This window comes from Sinohyriopsis cumingii, chromosome 19 (assembly GCF_028554795.1).
Source record: "Sinohyriopsis cumingii isolate HCF-2022 chromosome 19, ASM2855479v2, whole genome shotgun sequence".
Classification (NCBI taxonomy): domain Eukaryota; kingdom Metazoa; phylum Mollusca; class Bivalvia; order Unionida; family Unionidae; genus Sinohyriopsis; species Sinohyriopsis cumingii.
Window position 1 is genome coordinate 41673030 of NC_142979.1, and position 17247 is coordinate 41690276.

General features: G+C 36.0%; 1 protein-coding gene across 1 annotated transcript in view; it reads left to right on the plus strand.

Moving 5' to 3' along the window:
• The window catches only part of LOC149775563 (E3 ubiquitin-protein ligase Bre1-like), a 95099-nt gene that overhangs the window by 69053 nt on the left and 8799 nt on the right, over positions 1-17247 (plus strand). Inside the window, exons 14-17 of the mRNA XM_089944196.1 lie at positions 2237-2419; positions 3677-3805; positions 6782-6954; positions 11939-12116. Of these exons, the coding sequence (XP_089800322.1) occupies positions 2237-2419; positions 3677-3805; positions 6782-6954; positions 11939-12116 (663 nt within the window). The remainder of the gene's footprint in view (positions 1-2236; positions 2420-3676; positions 3806-6781; positions 6955-11938; positions 12117-17247) is intronic.

Genomic DNA, 17247 nt, shown 5'->3' on the forward strand with positions numbered 1-17247 from the left:
TGAATGGGTACTAACAACTGAGGTATGGATGGAGGGATGCATGGATTTGAATGGGTACAAAGAACTTGGGTATGGATGGAGGGATGCATGGATTTAAATGGTACAAACAACTGAAATATGGATGGAAGGATCTATGGATTTGAATGGGTAAGCACAACCGAGATACGGTTTGTTATGTATATTTGATTTAATTTATATCTGATTTAATGGTTTGTAAGTTTTAACATCTTTTTGTTTTTAATTTTTTTATTTGTCAAAATAATGTAGTTTTGTTTACTAAGAACTCGATACTTTTCCAGAAGATAGTTTGACCTTGACTGTTCATTTGTAAACACATAAAGCTGACCTAGTTCCCGACCTTAATTCATAATTAGTAACAGTCATGTGAACAAGTTCTTTTTTTATTTATTTTTATTGTGGGAATAATAAGGATGAGATCGAGGCTGTATTGGATACATGACCCTTGACTTGTAAATATTTGTTAGTGAAGTAAACAAATTTTTATTATTTTATTCTTAGAGTAAATGTTTGGTTTTTGTCAGGGCCATGTTGACAGTACGTGATTTAAACATAATCACATAACCCTCATCCGGGCATCTGTTTTGCACAGTATTCAGGTTTTAAACCATTGTTTTAGAGAAATGTTTTCAGTCATGGCTTAAACACTTGATGTCAAGGTGTTCTTTTGTTGTGTCAGTTTGGAGTTATTTTAATGTTTTTTCGATTTATTTAGATTTAGAAGGAGTAATTCTTTTTTCCTGGAAATATATTTGTGCTCATACAGAATTCTTGAACAAAGACATTTCTTAAAAAATTTATTTGGATTTCCAACACTGGATTATTGTTTGTGAATAACACAGAACTGTAGACATTCAAACACCACAAAGGATACAGTATACATTATCGCCTTCCATCTTGGATTCTTCATTGGGACATGACCATGAATTCATTAGAACATTTCATTATTAGGACTTCTAAAAATTGTATTGTTGGATTATTCTTGGATTTGAAACAGTAAGTTCTTTTTTTTTCTTCTTCATTTTTACAGTATTTTTCCAGGGAAATAAATTAGTTGTTAAATTTTTCAAAGCTTCTTTTTTCACTCTTTCTTGTGTTACTGTTTATTCAAGCCTAAACACGTAACATAAGAGGATGGAGGGATGCATGGATTTGAATGGGTACACACAACTGAGATGTGGATGGAGGTATGCATGAATTTGAATGGGTACAAACAGCTGAGATATGGATGGAGGTATACATGGATTTCAGTGGGTACAAACAACTCAGATATGGATGGAGGGTTGCATGGATTTGAATGGGTACACACAATTGAGATATGGTTTCAGCATTTGATATTGTTCATTTATAGTTATTATTTTTCTCCACACTAGTTATATTCTTACAGCCATGAAATGAAATAATTCACTGTCCAGATTTCAGAAAAACAATTTTAGTGTCTAGTCATCTTTTCCTTGTCAGGATCTGGCTTTTTTCACCAATCGATCTCCCCTTCCATTTTAATTTCATTTAACAGCCTAATTTCTGAAAGAGTGAAAGAGATCATAGTGTTCCATTTTTATGCAGATGTTACCTGACCTTAATACATTAGGAGTAGTGTACAAGCTCACTTATAAGTCAAGTCGGACAGCAAAGACCATGATCTGCCATCACGTAATGTGCTAGCAGGTCAGGGTCTGCTTTGTTCTAATGAATACTCCTAATAAACTTCATAGACCCATCTGCAAATCTGGATGTATGCAATTTGCAGTTGGACTCGACTTATAAGCAAGCATATATTGTACATCCACTAGTACGAAAATCTAGCACCCCCCAATCTAACATTTATGAACTTTTTATGGGAAAAATTGGTGAAAATGTCTGCTTACCAAGATGGAAGTCAGATAAGAGTTGCCTTCCCTTGGATAGTGTTATGGCCAAATCAACAAGTCATTAGTTGCTACTTCCTCTCATGCCTAGTCAGTGGCTACTTCCTGTCATGCCTGGTCATTATGCTCTTTTTGGAGCGTCATATATACCAGCCCACTTTGTGCCTTTTTTTGCATTAGCATTTGCAGGTCAGTCTCTGAAAGAGGTTAAATCGTAACCTTTCTTCGTGCAGTGTACGAAATTGAGGTTGATGGAGAAACTAATAGAATTTTCATTTGTCAGATGTTATGTGTCAAAAAAGTTGATCAAACAGTATAATTGTGTGAAGAAACTTTAATTTCTTTCCTAGCTGATGGCATCAGAGAAGAGAAGCAAACAAGAAATCGAGGATCTGAAAGGTCAGATTCGGAAAATGCAGGAAAATGAAAGGAAAGAAAAGCGTAAGCTTGCAGAGGAAGATGCGTTACGGAAGATAAAAAGAATGGAAGAACAGATAAGTGAATTACAGAAGAATCTCTCCATTCAAAAACAGGTTTAAATGATTACTCTGCTTTACAATAATTTAGTGGACAGTTCTATATTTTCAGCATTTTTAAGACCCAAAATGTTTGCAAATGACTGATTGACAATATGCATGTTTTAAAGCATTGTTAGCAGTTGTGAGAGTGAAGTTAATATAAATGACTTTTTACTAAATTTATCAAATTTTGCATGTTTATAAAAAGTTAATGAAATGTGATATTTGCTGATGATTGTTTTCCCCCTATTAATTAGGGTTTTATTTCTATGCGCTGTACAAAATAAAGCATATTTTGGACCCAGGGAAGGTACCTTTAAATGTGAATAGTCATTTTTAAGGGCTTCCACAAGACCCAGAGATTATACCTTTAAATGTGGGTAGTAACTCCTAGGGGCTTCCCTAGGATCCAAGTAAGGTATTTTTAAATGTGAGTAGCCACTGATATGGTCTTCCATGGGACCCAGGGAAAGTTCCTCTAAATATTTTGTGAGTGGTCACTCCTAGGGCTTCCATGGGACCCAGGGAAGATACCTTTAAATGTGTGTAGTCACTCATAAGGGATATCATGGGACCCAGAGAACATGTCTTTTAGTTTTGAATATTCACTTATAGGGGCTTCCGTGGGACTGAAGGTAGGTAGCTTTAAATGTGATTATCACTCATAGAGGATTCTATGGGTCCCAGGAGAGGTGTTTGAGTAGTCACTCCTTGGGTATTCCATGGGACCCAGGAAATGTACCTGTTATTGTGAATCATGACTCAATGGAGCATATATCAGAGACCCAGGGAAAGTACAATTTAATGTGAGTAGTCACTCATAGGGGATTTCATGAAACCCATGGTAGGTACCTGTTATGCGACTAGTGACTCCAAGTAACATCTATGGGACCCAGGGAAGGTACACAGTCAGATACAGGTTGGTTCGCAAAAAGTTCAGGTAGATCCTTAGAGCTGTCAATGGCTGTGAATCATTGTTGGACATCAAATACGGGTGGTTCACAAACGGTTCAGGTAGAACCATAAGTGTGCCAATCATGTTTGGTGTGTTTCAGCTTCGCATGCTCACCAGGTAGAGGGAGTACAGCCAGTGCCAAAAGTACACCAGGATGTCACGTAGCTGTACTCTGCCACTTTCTACACCAGCATAGTAGATTATATGTTGAGTAAAAAGTAACCTGAACATGTAATTTAATTACATTTGCCAACAATTTACATTGGCTCCTGTGTAACATGATCAGTATACTGTGTAGTATTGTTTTGTCTCCACAGCGAGAAGAGGCCTTGTTGAATGAGATGGATGTAACAGGGCAGGCATTTGAAGACATGCAGGAGCAGAATACAAGACTATTACAACAGCTGAGAGAAAAAGATGATGCCAACTTCAAACTGATGTCAGAGGTACTGAGTATTTAATTACATCTACTACAGTAGATGTGTTTCACAGGAATCAGGTTTGAATGTGTTACAAATTAAGTTCCAAAACATGTGATGCCATTGAGTGATTTTGATCAGTTTGCATGGTTTTCAGTTGCTGTTTGAACTCAGAACACAATATTTGATCTATTCATTAACATATTAGGACAGTCTATGCCCAGTTAATTAGCATATTAGGACAGTCTGTGTCCAGTTAATCAGCATATTAGGACAGTCTGTGTCCAGGTAATTAGCATATTAGGACAGTCTGTATCCAGTTAATTAGCATATTAGGACAGTCTGTGTCCAGTTAATTAGCATATTAGGTCAGTCTGTGTTTAGTTAATTAGCATATTAGGACAGTGTGTCCAGTTAATTAGCATATTAGGACAGTCTGTATCCAGTTAATTAGCATATTAAGACAGTCTGTGTCCAGTTCATTAGCATATTAGGTCAGTCTGTGTTTAGTTAATTAGCATATTAGGACAGTGTCCAGTTAATTAGCATATTAGGACAGTCTGTATCCAGTTAATTAGCATATTAAGACAGTCTGTGTCCAGTTAATTAGCATATTAGGACAGTCTGTGTTTAGTTAATTAGGGCAGTCTGTGTCCAGTTAATCAGCATATTAGGACAGTCTGTATCCAGTTAATTAGCATATTAGGACAGTCTGTATCCAGCTAATTAACTTATTAGGATAGTCCTTGTCCAGTTAATTAGCATATTAGGACAGTCTGTACCAGTATTAGGACAGTCTGTGTCCAGTTAATTAGCATATTAGAACAGTCTGTCCAGCTATTTAGCATATTAGGACAGTCTGTATCCAGTTAATTAGCATATTATGACAGTATGTTTAGTTAATTAGCATATTAGAACAGTCTGTGTCCAGATAATTAGCATATTAGGACAGTCTGTGTCCAGTTAATTAACCTATTAGGACTGTCTGTGTCTAGTAAACTAACATATTAGGACAGTCTGTGTCCAGTTAATCAGAATATTAGGACAGTCTGTGCCCATTTAATTAGCATATTAGGACAGTATGTTTAGTTAATTAGCATATTAGGACAGTATTTGTTCAGTTCATTAACATATTAGGACAGTCTGTGTTCCTTTAATCAAAAATATATGTTGATATAAAGTGAGTAACAAAACTGTTAAATAAATAGTTAAGAGTTTGTAACACCAGCAGTAATAATGTTTATTTTACATAATTGCATTATTAAAGGGAGGTAATATGATTAACAGGCAAAACATTAACAACAGTGTGATCTTTTAGTATTTGTATAATGAAGAACTTGAGCTGAGTTGTCATTTTTGTCCCTAGAATAAAATTCATTGTCACAAGACAACCATAAGTAATAAAATTTGATGGACATTTTTCGCTGAAATATTTTGTGAATAGTTAACACCATGGCAAAGACCAGTAAAAAATGATATTAATATTTTTTGCTAGTGTCTAACGTTACTTTTATGAAATTTGGATACAATGTCCAGTAGGACTTGCATCAAATATTGACAACATGCCCAGTAAGACTTGCAGCAGATTTTGACAACATGTCTAGTAAAACTTGCATCAGATTTTGACATGTCCAGTAAGACTTGCATCAGATTATACCTGTGCTTTTCCCAGTGCTGCAGCATATTCTACATTCCCAGTGGAGACATGATTTTTCTCCATTTTAAAGTGGAATTCAGCTTTTCTCATGACGAGAAAAATCAGATTCTTGATGTAGGCCATTCTTTTGTATCATCTTTGATCCAGTTTTTAAAATATGGTCTGTCCTGTCCCATTCTGCAATGATCCTTGTAAAGTACTTGTTCCATATATTATTTAACACAAGATTGTTGTAAGGAGTATTCTGGTCAAACGTTTATACTCATCCAATGAATCATTTATAACATGAACTGATGGAAATGGAAAGAATGAACATGCTTGCAAAACATGGTGTTTCAAGTTTTTGAGATGAAACAGAACACAAATAGTTTAGATAAAGGTTTGAAAACTGTGTGGAAATGGATATGACTCAAGTGGAAAGTCGATGGAAATGTAGTTGTCAGTTCACAAGAAAACTGAATGCCAGAGGACTAGTATTTTGTGATCTTTGCAAGAAAGATTTTAATTATGCTAATCTCAGTTGTTAAAGTTTGGAGCAGCAGCCAGCACATCCAAAAGAAGCTGCATACAGAGAAATTGAATATCAGAAGCACAAATTACATGGAGGTCCTTGAAAGAAAGAATAAACCTTGTTGATAAGAAAAGAAAATAATGAACACGGATTTTAAAAAATGGCAGTGGTGACAAAAAAGAAAGCAAAATAATTATTCGTCATGGTGGCAAAAGAGCAAGACTGGCATTTCAGTATCAACAGGTTCTGTCCAGTGGGAAAGAGACAAGTGTATTTATGTGATTATTTGTATATAGTTGATGTATTTGGGTGTTTTTTTTTATTATAGATGTTTGTTCTGAAGAGAAGAAAGTGTAATATAATATTTGCTGCAAAAATTTACAAATTATTTTGACTGAATTACTGTGTGAACACTGACATGCACATGTCATCATTTCAGCATTAATATTGTTGGTGATCAGGTTGATGTAACAATGAACATCTTGAAATTCTTGAAGTATTGTTGAAAGTTTGTTATTTTTTCAAAAGAATTTATTTTTGGAATGAAGTAACAACTTTGCAAAATATTACATTAATAAAGTTCATCAGGACCAGTTTTGTATGAATGTACAATGCATTTTTGGCCCAGATCAGGGGAATATCTTTTCTGTTGTTTTATTTTATGGAGGACCAGAACTTTGTTTGCAAGTGCTACAGCAAACTTCACATTTCCAGCCTCCAGTTATTAGCCTTGAAGAATGTGGGACCCTAATAACTTCAAGCAAAAACCAGCAGATGATTCAGTCATCCTGAAAATGTTTAGTATTCATGTTTTTATGCCATTGTATTTTGATAGAGAATTAAAGCAAACCAGATTCAGAAGTTGTTGCGAGAGAAGGAGGAGGTTCAGGCAGACCAAGTGCAGGCAATACAGCAGCAGGTCCAGGCTCAGAATCTAGTAGTCCGAAAACTGGAGGAGAAAGAAAGAATACTGCAAAACAATATTGCCACAATAGAGAAAGAACTCAGGTTGGTTTGGATGATATATTCCTTTCCCACTCATCTTTCTTTCTTCACCTCTCATCATGTAGCAGTAGATGTCTAAATTTGCCATGTGATAAAGGAAAGTGAAACAAAAGTATGACACCCAAAATCTTAGAGTTGTTAGGAAAGTAATACAAAAGTATGGTACCCAAAATGTTTAGGTTGTGAGGAAGGTAATACAAAGTATGCCACCCAAAATTTAGGTTGTGAGGAAAGCAGTACAAAAGTATGCCATCCAGAATCTTAGGGTTGTAAGGAAAGTGAAACAAAAGTATGCCATCCAGAATCTTAGGGTTGTAAGGAAAGTGAAACAAAAGCATGCCACCCAGAAGCGTAAGGTTGTGGATGACACTAAATATACTGATAATAGTTCTTAAAAACTTAATAATGAAAATAAACTTGACACATATCTCATGGGAACCAAAATTCAGATTGATATTTCACAACAAAAATTAGTAAAAATTATTTACATCTTAGTTACATCATGATGTCATAGAGTTGATTCATGTACATCATGATGTCATAGATTTGATCATATTAACAGTTTTTATAAGGTATTAGCTCAAAATATATCTGATAAACTAATCCCAAAGCTCCACCTACCTACAACCAGCTGTCACTCAAGTGTTGTTTATTTAATGTTCCAATAAACCACTGCCCACTCTCAAGCTTGGCTCTGTTTGATTATTTGCTAATAACATGTAGTGCTAGGCTCGTTGAACTGTAAAATGGTCTGGTCAACCATTGGTCAAACACCTAGGCCCGTCTCACAGTATAAAATGTATAGATTTCAACTATTATAACTTTGCTATCTTTCACCAAGTTTTTGAGGAATTTTCAATTGGAACCAGATTACTTTCTAATAAGTCAGTGAAATTTTTGCAAGTAAAATCTTTGATTATACATTTATTCTTTGCCTTGTGCAAGTACATTATCACCTGGGTACTAAACCTTCTTGAAAGTCTGCCTTTTAGCTGAATCTTAGACATCATACTGACAGCCTAATTGAAAATCTCAGACATAATAATGACAGCCTAATTGTAAATCTCAGAGCATCATAATGACAGCCTAATTGAAAATCTCAGCATCATAATGACAGCCTAACTGAAAATCTCAGAGCACCATAATGACAGCCAAATTGAAAATCTCTGAGCATCATAATGACTGCCTAATTGAAAATCTCAGAACATCATAATGACAGCCTAATTGAAAAGCTCAGCATCATAATGACAGCCTAATTGAAAAGCTCAGAGCATCATAATGACAGCCTAACTGAAAATCTCATATATCACAATGACTGCCTAATTGAAAATATCAGCATCATAAAAACAGCCAAATTGAAAATCTCAGAGCATCATAATGACAGCCCAACTGAACATCTCAGTATCATAATGATTGCCTAATTGAAAATCTCAGAGTATCAAAATGACAGCCTAATTGAAAATCTCAGATATAATGACCGCTTAATTGAAAATCTCAGACATCATAACGACTGTCTAATGAAAATCTCAGACATTAAAATGACAGCCTAATTGAAAATCTCACATATCATAATGACTGCCTAATTGAAAATCTCAGACATCATAATGACTGCCTAATTAAAAAACTCAGACATTAAAATGACAGTCTAATTGAAAATCTCAGATGTCATAATGATGGCCTAATTGAAAATATCAGAGCATCATAATGACAGCCTGAGTGAAAGCTACTTCAGTTAGGAGACATGCTTTGAGCATTTTCTACATGAATGTTGTGCCATGCAACTGTTATATTTAATGAGAAATCAAATTTAAAACACTCACCAATGTTTTGTGTCTTTAATTACCTCAAGAAGTATTTGTAATCCACAGGAATCATGTTTATATTCACATTTTATTCATGTTAAAAAACTCTTCCAAGATATTTGTTTTTGTTTGTAATGTATATTATAAGACTTTTTACCCAATGATGGGTCCATTATTGTACAGGTTTTGGAAGTTTTTTCTGATATTGTCTAAAGCAGTCTGTGTGTTTACATAGTTTTACTTTGCAGATTTCATTTTTTGCTACTGAGGTACGTGACTTCTTGGTATTAAGCTTCCTTTTAGTTACATTTGACTCAATCATTTCTTCTCCCTTGTATTTAATCTAGATAAAATATTGGCCTGAATCATCTGTTGTCCATGTGTACTGGTCTCACTTGTTATGACCATACAGATCAATCCATGTTTCATCCTCAGATTCTGATAAATCTAAAATGTCAAGAAAGACTTAAACTAATGTACAGTCCTTCATCTTGAATAGGTTGATGAAAATTAATGTCATTTGCAGAGTCTTCATTTCGAATCTGAAGATGAAGATCAATGTCATTTGCCATAACATCACTTTCAGATCTTTTAAAATTTGGATGGGAATCACCAGAATCAAGAAGGTTGCCATTTTGTTTCACTTTCCACTTATTACCACATTTTTATTGGTAATTCCCACTTACAGGATGTAAAACTAATAACAGAATACATATATAATTGTATTTAAAGATTCCTTTAATTAGCTAAATATTTTTAAAGACCCTGGATGTTTGCAGTTTTATCCAGTACCAAGCTTTAATATGCAATGTATATTTGTGCCTTGGGGTTTCCAAGACCTTTGCTTGAAATACTTGAGATCATTGCTAGTAATGTCCAGTAAAGATTGTTTATTACATTGGTTTCCTCCATTATAAAGTTTGAGTTTAAATTCTGTGGCAGAATTCCTAACTAATATATATTCTAGAGGCTTTTCTATCATGTTTCTTTTTTCTATTGAAATGGTTATAGCATAGATTTGCATGGCTCATTTGAGAGAATTTCCTCCATTTTGAATGATTTTCTAACCTGATTTGCCAAAGCAGGCTATACAGTGGAAGTAGTTTAAAAAATGAAGGCATTGGGTAACAACAGTGCAGCCATTACATGCTATTCGTAGTTAGTATATAACTAGACCTAACAGAAGTGTCAAGTAATAAAGAAGTGATAACACACTTCATTCATAATTAGTTCTTTAAGATCATGGGTTGCAGACTATACTGAGTTTCTTTAACCAATCAAAAGAAATGTTTCATGAAAATGACTTGGAAATACATTTGGATATCTCAGCTGTTAAGCCTTTGCATGACATTATGATGCCATGAAGAGTTATGGGTATGATAATGTAAACAGTGGTCATGTGATTATAAGTACACACACACAAACACACACACACATACACACCAGTGAATCTTTGGATTGGTATCTGCTGTCCAACCTATCAGACTGTATAAGGAGAGGTCAAGCTCATAATCTCATGACAGTTCTGATTTTTTTTAAAGATAACAAGGATAAGATAATTTGTGTCAGCTTCCTGTAATGTCTATGAGAGACACATGACTTTATTTAAATAATCAAATCATCAGTACCATAGCTTGAACTCAGATTCCCAGATCTTCTCAAGAAACTTTGGAAGTATGAAGTCAATTGATTTTCTGAAGTTTACAGTGGAGGAAATACAGAAGCATAATGGGTCAGTATGCAGAATATGTAGTTTTTGTGCAGATTTTTTGAAAAGCATATGTGTTCCACTGGTTACTATGACAACTGGAAGTAGTTCCCAAATGGAGTATTTCCAGATCTATGGAATTAGTCCCCAAATGGAGCATTTCCAGGTACATCACTGAAGTAGTCCCCAAATGGAGTATTTCCTGATACATCTGTGGAAGTAGTCTCCAAAAGGAGTATTTCCAGACATCCAAGAAAGTATTCCCAAATGGAGTATTTCCAGACACATCCATGGAAGTAGTCGTCAAATGCAGCATTACCAGATAGATGATGGAATTAGTCACCAAATGGAGCATTGCCAGATACATCCATGGATCTAGTCCCCAAGTGGAGCATTGCAAGATACATCCATGGAATTGGTCCCCAAATGGAGCATTACCAGATACATCCGTGGAATTAGTCCTCAAATGGTGCATTGCCAGATACATCCATGGAATTAGTCCCCAAATGAAGCATTACCAGATACATCCAAGGAATTAGACCTCAGATGGTACATTGCCAGATACATCCATGGAATTAGTCCCAAAATGGAGCATTACCAGATACATCCGTTGAATTAGTCCTCAAATGGTGCATTGCCAGATACATCCATGGAATTAGTCCCCAAATGAAGCATTACCAGATACATCCATGGAATTAGTCCTCAAAATGGTGCATTGCCAGATACATCCATGGAATTAGTCCCCAAAAGGAGCATTACCAGATACATCCGTTGAATTAGTCCTCAAATGGTGCATTACTAGATACATCCATGGAATTAGTCCCCAAATGGTGCATTACCAGATACATCCATGGAATTAGTCCTCAAATGGTGCATTGCCAGATACATCCATGGAATTAGTCCCCAAATGGTGCATTACCAGATACATCCATGGAATTAGTCCCCAAATAGTGCATTGCCAGATACATCCATGGAATTAGTCCCCAAATGGTGCATTACCAGATACATCCATGGAATTAGACCCCAAATAGTGCATTACCAGATGCATCCATGGAATTAGTTCCCAAATGGTGCATTGCCAGATACATCCATGGAATTAGTCCCCAAATAGTGCATTGCCAGATACATCCATGGAATTAGTCCTCAAATGGTGAATTGCCAGATACATCCGTGGAATTAGTCCCCAAATGGTGCATTGCCAGATACATCCGTGGAATTAGTCCCCAAATGGTGCATTGCCAGATACTTCCATGGAATTAGTCCTCAAATGGTGCATTGCCAGATACATCCGTGGAATTAGTCCCCAAATGGTGCATTGCCAGATACATCCGTGGAATTAGTCCCCAAATGGTGCATTGCCAGATACATCCAAGATTCAGCTTAATCATCCTTGTATTTTGAATAGCTCAAAGTTGTGTAAGTTATTTCCCCTATTTCTTTTCTGAGATATTGAGTTTAACATGTGGATCCTTTTCAGTTTGACTAAACAGGCAATGGAAATGCATAAAAGGAAGGCACTTGAGAGCTCTCAGACTGCAGCAGACCTAAAGCTCCACCTGGACAAATACCAGGCTCAACTCAGAGAGGCACAAGTTGCTGTGGCAGAGAAAACTGGAGCTATTGAGCAGGAGGCATACAAATACAAGAGGATGCAGGTACATGCATGAACACATATGCACAAGCACACACACATACACACAGATGCACAAACACACACATGTACACACACACATAAACACGTGTTCTTTCCCATAATGACTGTAGTAAACTGTCAGTACAGTACACATTGCCCAACAAGATTCCAGAATCGTTGTACCAGCATATACATCCTATAACTACTTCAAAACAAATGAAAGGTCCAAGGTTACAGTACCCATACACATCATCATAAAATTTGGGTATCCTGCTGCAAACATCTACAACAGCTATTGCTTGAGATTTTGTGTAGTCAGGGTAAAAAATAAAATGATGATAGTTAAACCTGTACACAAAATCCACTGCATATAATATCCAACACAAGATCAAGCTAGACAATGGACACACATTTTTATCACATATACTATTAGGTCCATTTGTGTGTTGTGCTGCTTGCTTCATTGTAAAAGCAATGACCAATCAGCAGTAGGGTTACAAACAAAATATGCATGAGTATGCACAATTTTAGATAAATAAACTAATGTTTTGTCTTCTCTTTTATGCTCAGAGACATGTATATTCTTGCTCTCGTACATGAACACAGAAATCTACATTTTGATTAGAACACGGTGCTTACTGATATAGAGGGAAGAGAACATAATCTCTTATCACTCTTCCTCCATATTATATGACTGTCATCTGAACTGGATTTAAAAAATGAAAACAGAAACATGGAGTATACTGTAGTCATATTATTTACATGCAACATACATAATCAAACTTTAGGGCTGTTCCATTAAAACATAAACCCCACCCCACCCCAGTGAACATCACTTTAGAAAATCTGCTCTAGGATGTTGTTTCAAACTCGTTTGATTCTGACCATGAAGGGTTAGTTAGGAAAACCACTTCTGGTGTGGGTTGTGTAAACAAAATAAAACTTACAGGTGGGGTTGTCAGGAAAAATTACAATATATTTAAAATCGTATCTAACCACCTCTTTGCGGTCTAGCTCATGATGAAATCAACATACATTGGCTAGAAATGCTGCCAGGATGTACGAGTTCACCAAATTTGTACACTTGGAGAGCTCTGATGTGCAAAATCTCCCACAAATTAATTCAAAGCCATGCATATAAAAATGTACTTTGCACATTATGCCATTATTATTTAACCTTTAACCCTTAAAATGCTGGTTGTGTCATAATTTGCAATGCTGGTAGAGGTCTTGTACCTCTTATCACGACATCCTTTTTCAGGTAGGCAAATGTTTACACATCTGAATACTTCAACTTGACATGAATGGTTGTTAACTTAAATTTGATTGGTACATTGGGCCCTGGAAAAAGCATTTTTGTGTAGTTTTAACCTTATATTCAACAAGGAAGTTTTACAGATGCTTGTTTAAAATAAGGACCTCCTAGAACATGGTTTGTTTTCAGTTGATGATTTCATTCTGCAATTACTATCTGCTGATAGCTATGAAGACAAAGATTTTCAAGTATATCAGTCTGTTGGACATTGGGAAAGTGTAACTGGAAATACCAGTGTGTGATTTTGAGCCCAGAATTGACATTCAATATGAGTCTGATATACTTGATGGATGAACAAATAGACAGCGTGCTGGTCAGCCAGTTATACAGGGTATTTCAAAATTACCAATCCTAAATACAGGCAATTTTTATTTCTTTTCTCCAAACATTAAGCACTGAGGGATTTTTTGCTAATTTAAGATAATGGTTGAGATAAATAAACATATTTATTTGATTAAAATACCAATGTCTGAACAAACAGACGATATCATTGATGGACTTGAAACCCTAAAACAGCATTATAGAACAGACATTTTTTTTCTTCATATTAGGCAGCAATGCACTGATTCAGGGAAGTCAAACTTTGTAGTTCATGTTAGTTAAAGCTCTTATTTTTTAACAGAGATATCCAATAGACAGTACCTCTGTGATTTGAAAAACTGTTCATCACAACCATAAAGAACAGTTTCCCAACTTGTTCAAGTCAGCTATGCCTATGCCCCTTCAGACAGCAGACTGCAAGGGGGTTCTCAGTACAAAACAATATTCATACACAGATGAAGACCAGTGGGATCATTAAAAAATCCCCATACAACATCACAATTAAGTGTGTGCAGAGCTCTGGTTGGCAGAACCGCTATGGCAGTGAAAGAATGATGCAAACTCTCATATTATGCAAACGTACAACCGAATGAAGCACATGCTTGCTATATGCAAAAATTAAATGGCATTAAACATTATAAGGGACTGACTGATCTGCATGAACTTATATCAAGACTGATCTATATAAACTCAAATCAAAATCAAATGGCATTAAACATAAGGAACTAACTGATGTGCGTAAACATGAGAAGAGACTGACTGATCTGCATAAATTCAAATCAAGAACAACGGCATAAAACATGATAAGGGACTTTCTGATCTGCATAAACTCAAATCAAGATCAAATGGCATTAAACATGATATGGGACTGACTGATCTGCATAAACATAATAAGGGACTGACTGATCTGTATAAACATGATAAGGGACTGACTGATCTGCATAAACTCAAATCCAGAACAAATGGCATTAAACATGATACGGGACTGACTGATCTGCATAAACATGTTAAGGGACTGACTGATCTGCATAAACTCAAATCCAGAACAAATGGCATTAAACATGATAAAGAACTTATGATCTGCATAAACACAAATCCAGAACAAATGGCATTAAACATGATAGGGGACTGACTGATCTGTATAAACATGATAAGGGACTGACTGATCTGCATAAACTCAAATCAAGATCAGCTATATTTATCCTGTTTGTGTTTGGTTATTGTTATGTATATTTCTTACATGGCAATATTTTCTGCAGGCCTTTTGGCATTTATTTCCAATCCATCATTTGTTATTTCTGTTACAAATTGAACGGCTGTTATCTATTACAAAACATTCTGAAGCAGTGTCATTAAAAAATGATGAAATTGATGAAAAAAGACTGTTGATGATTATATACTATTAAGTACATCCTGAGTCTCCTTTACCATCTCTTCTTGTTTACTTGTACCAACATTTGTAATAAAATCATCTCTTGTGTTTTCTGGCCATCTCAATTTTTGTGATAATGTATTATTGTGAACAGGTAAAACTTGCTTAGCTATGGGGTAAAACCTAAAACAAGTAACTAACAAGTTGTGCCTACCAGTAAAAAGTGGTCAACTTCACGTATGTCATGTTCAGAGTTGCTAGAAACAACAGAATAGCCAAGAACCGATGTATTTCAAAATATTTTAGTTCCAGCACTTACATCATTACTACATTTCCATTTAGGGGGGCCCCGAGTGGCCGAGTGGTCTAAAGCGCTCACCGTTCCGGATCACTGCCATCTCACCTCTGTCTGCGTGGGTTCGAGTCCAAGGCTCGACTAGCGTGGGTATGTGGGAAAGCCTGCCAATAGCTTCTCGTGGGTCGGTGGTTCTTCCCTGGGTTTTCCGGGGTTCTTCCTCCACCAGTTATACTGGCCGCCATGTATAGCCTATCTTGTGCTGAAAAATGGCATTAAACCCTAGAACAACAACAACAACAACAACATATTCCATTTATATAGCAAGATTATTATCTCTGCATATTCCTATCAGTATTTTCCCAGTGGTATTAATTACCTGCTCTAATGTTACTTGTTTCTTATGCAATTTGTACATGTGGAGAATTTTCACAGTATCATCAAAACTTAACATAATCTGCACCAAAATTGAATTGTCTGAGACAGAATTCATCTTTTTCCAAAAAAATCACTGATGCTGTGAATTCTGGCATTAAAATCTCCCATTAAAAACAGATTGATTTGAATTTGCCATGAAAGCAATTTAGGATGCAAATATATTCATTTCAACTTTAGTATGTAAAACCTTGAAAATCTGATAGAAGAACATACACAACTCCAAGAGAAACATTTTTATTTTTTTAGAACCCGTTTTATAGACTTTCAATAAAGCATATAATATGAGTCAGACTGAATGATAATTAGATAAGATGTCTTTTGACAACATTGCAAATTAAGTCAGATATGGAGTATGCCTATGGTCTTTCTGCCAACCAGGCCATGACCCTACCCCCCAATGTAGCGTGCCAACCGAGATCATGTTAATCAATCTCTGGCTAGAGGGAGCATCATTTTAGGATTTTGATTTGAATAGAGTGTAGCAGTAAGAAAAAGAAACAGTTAAGGATATAATGAACAATGGCCTCCCCCTCCCCACTTTCATTTTTTGTTATCAACAAGGGGGGAAGGTGATCACCCCACCCCCTTTTAGATAAAATCCTGGCAGCATATCAGCAGGGGAGATAACTTGACCTGGTTATTTGATTTTAATGGTCTCAAGTTATCTCATGGTGGTTGTTGTTATAAGGTTTAATGCCATTTTTCAGCACATGATAGGTATACATGGCAGCCAGTATTAATGGTGGAGAAAGAACCCAGGAAAACCTGGAAAGAACCACTGACCCACGAGAAGCTACTGGCAAGTTTTCTCACATACCCACATTGGCCGAATTCAAGACTCGAACCCACGCAGATAGAGGTGACATGGCAGTGTTCCGTAACGGAGAGCACTTTAGACCACTCGGCCACTCGGGGCCCCCTTATCACATGGTATTTGTGTGACTTGGACATTATCTTACATCTTGTGTGGTCAGTATGGCCAAAGAAAGTATACAACAATTGGGAGTTGTTGAACTCTTGAGTTTTATACAGAAATATGGAATCAAGCAGAAGACATCCAGAAATTTATAGGTTTGATATCTTGGAATTCTTTTCCCTTGTTCCATTCCACTTTGGTATACACATTCTCAGCTTAACAGACAATTAACATAGTATGTAAAACTGAATGTCAGATGAATCAAGTATAATTACAATAAGATGAATTGGATAAAACTGACTGTTTGCTAAAACTTACAATTGTTGTTGTTGTTGTTTTGGTGTTTAGCTCCATTTTTCAGCACAAGACAGGCTATACATGGCAGCCAATATAAATGGTGGAAGAAGAACCTGGGAAAACCCCTGGTAAGAACCACTGACCCATGAGAAGCTACTGGCAAGCTTTCTCACATACCCACATTGGCCAAGCCTGAGAC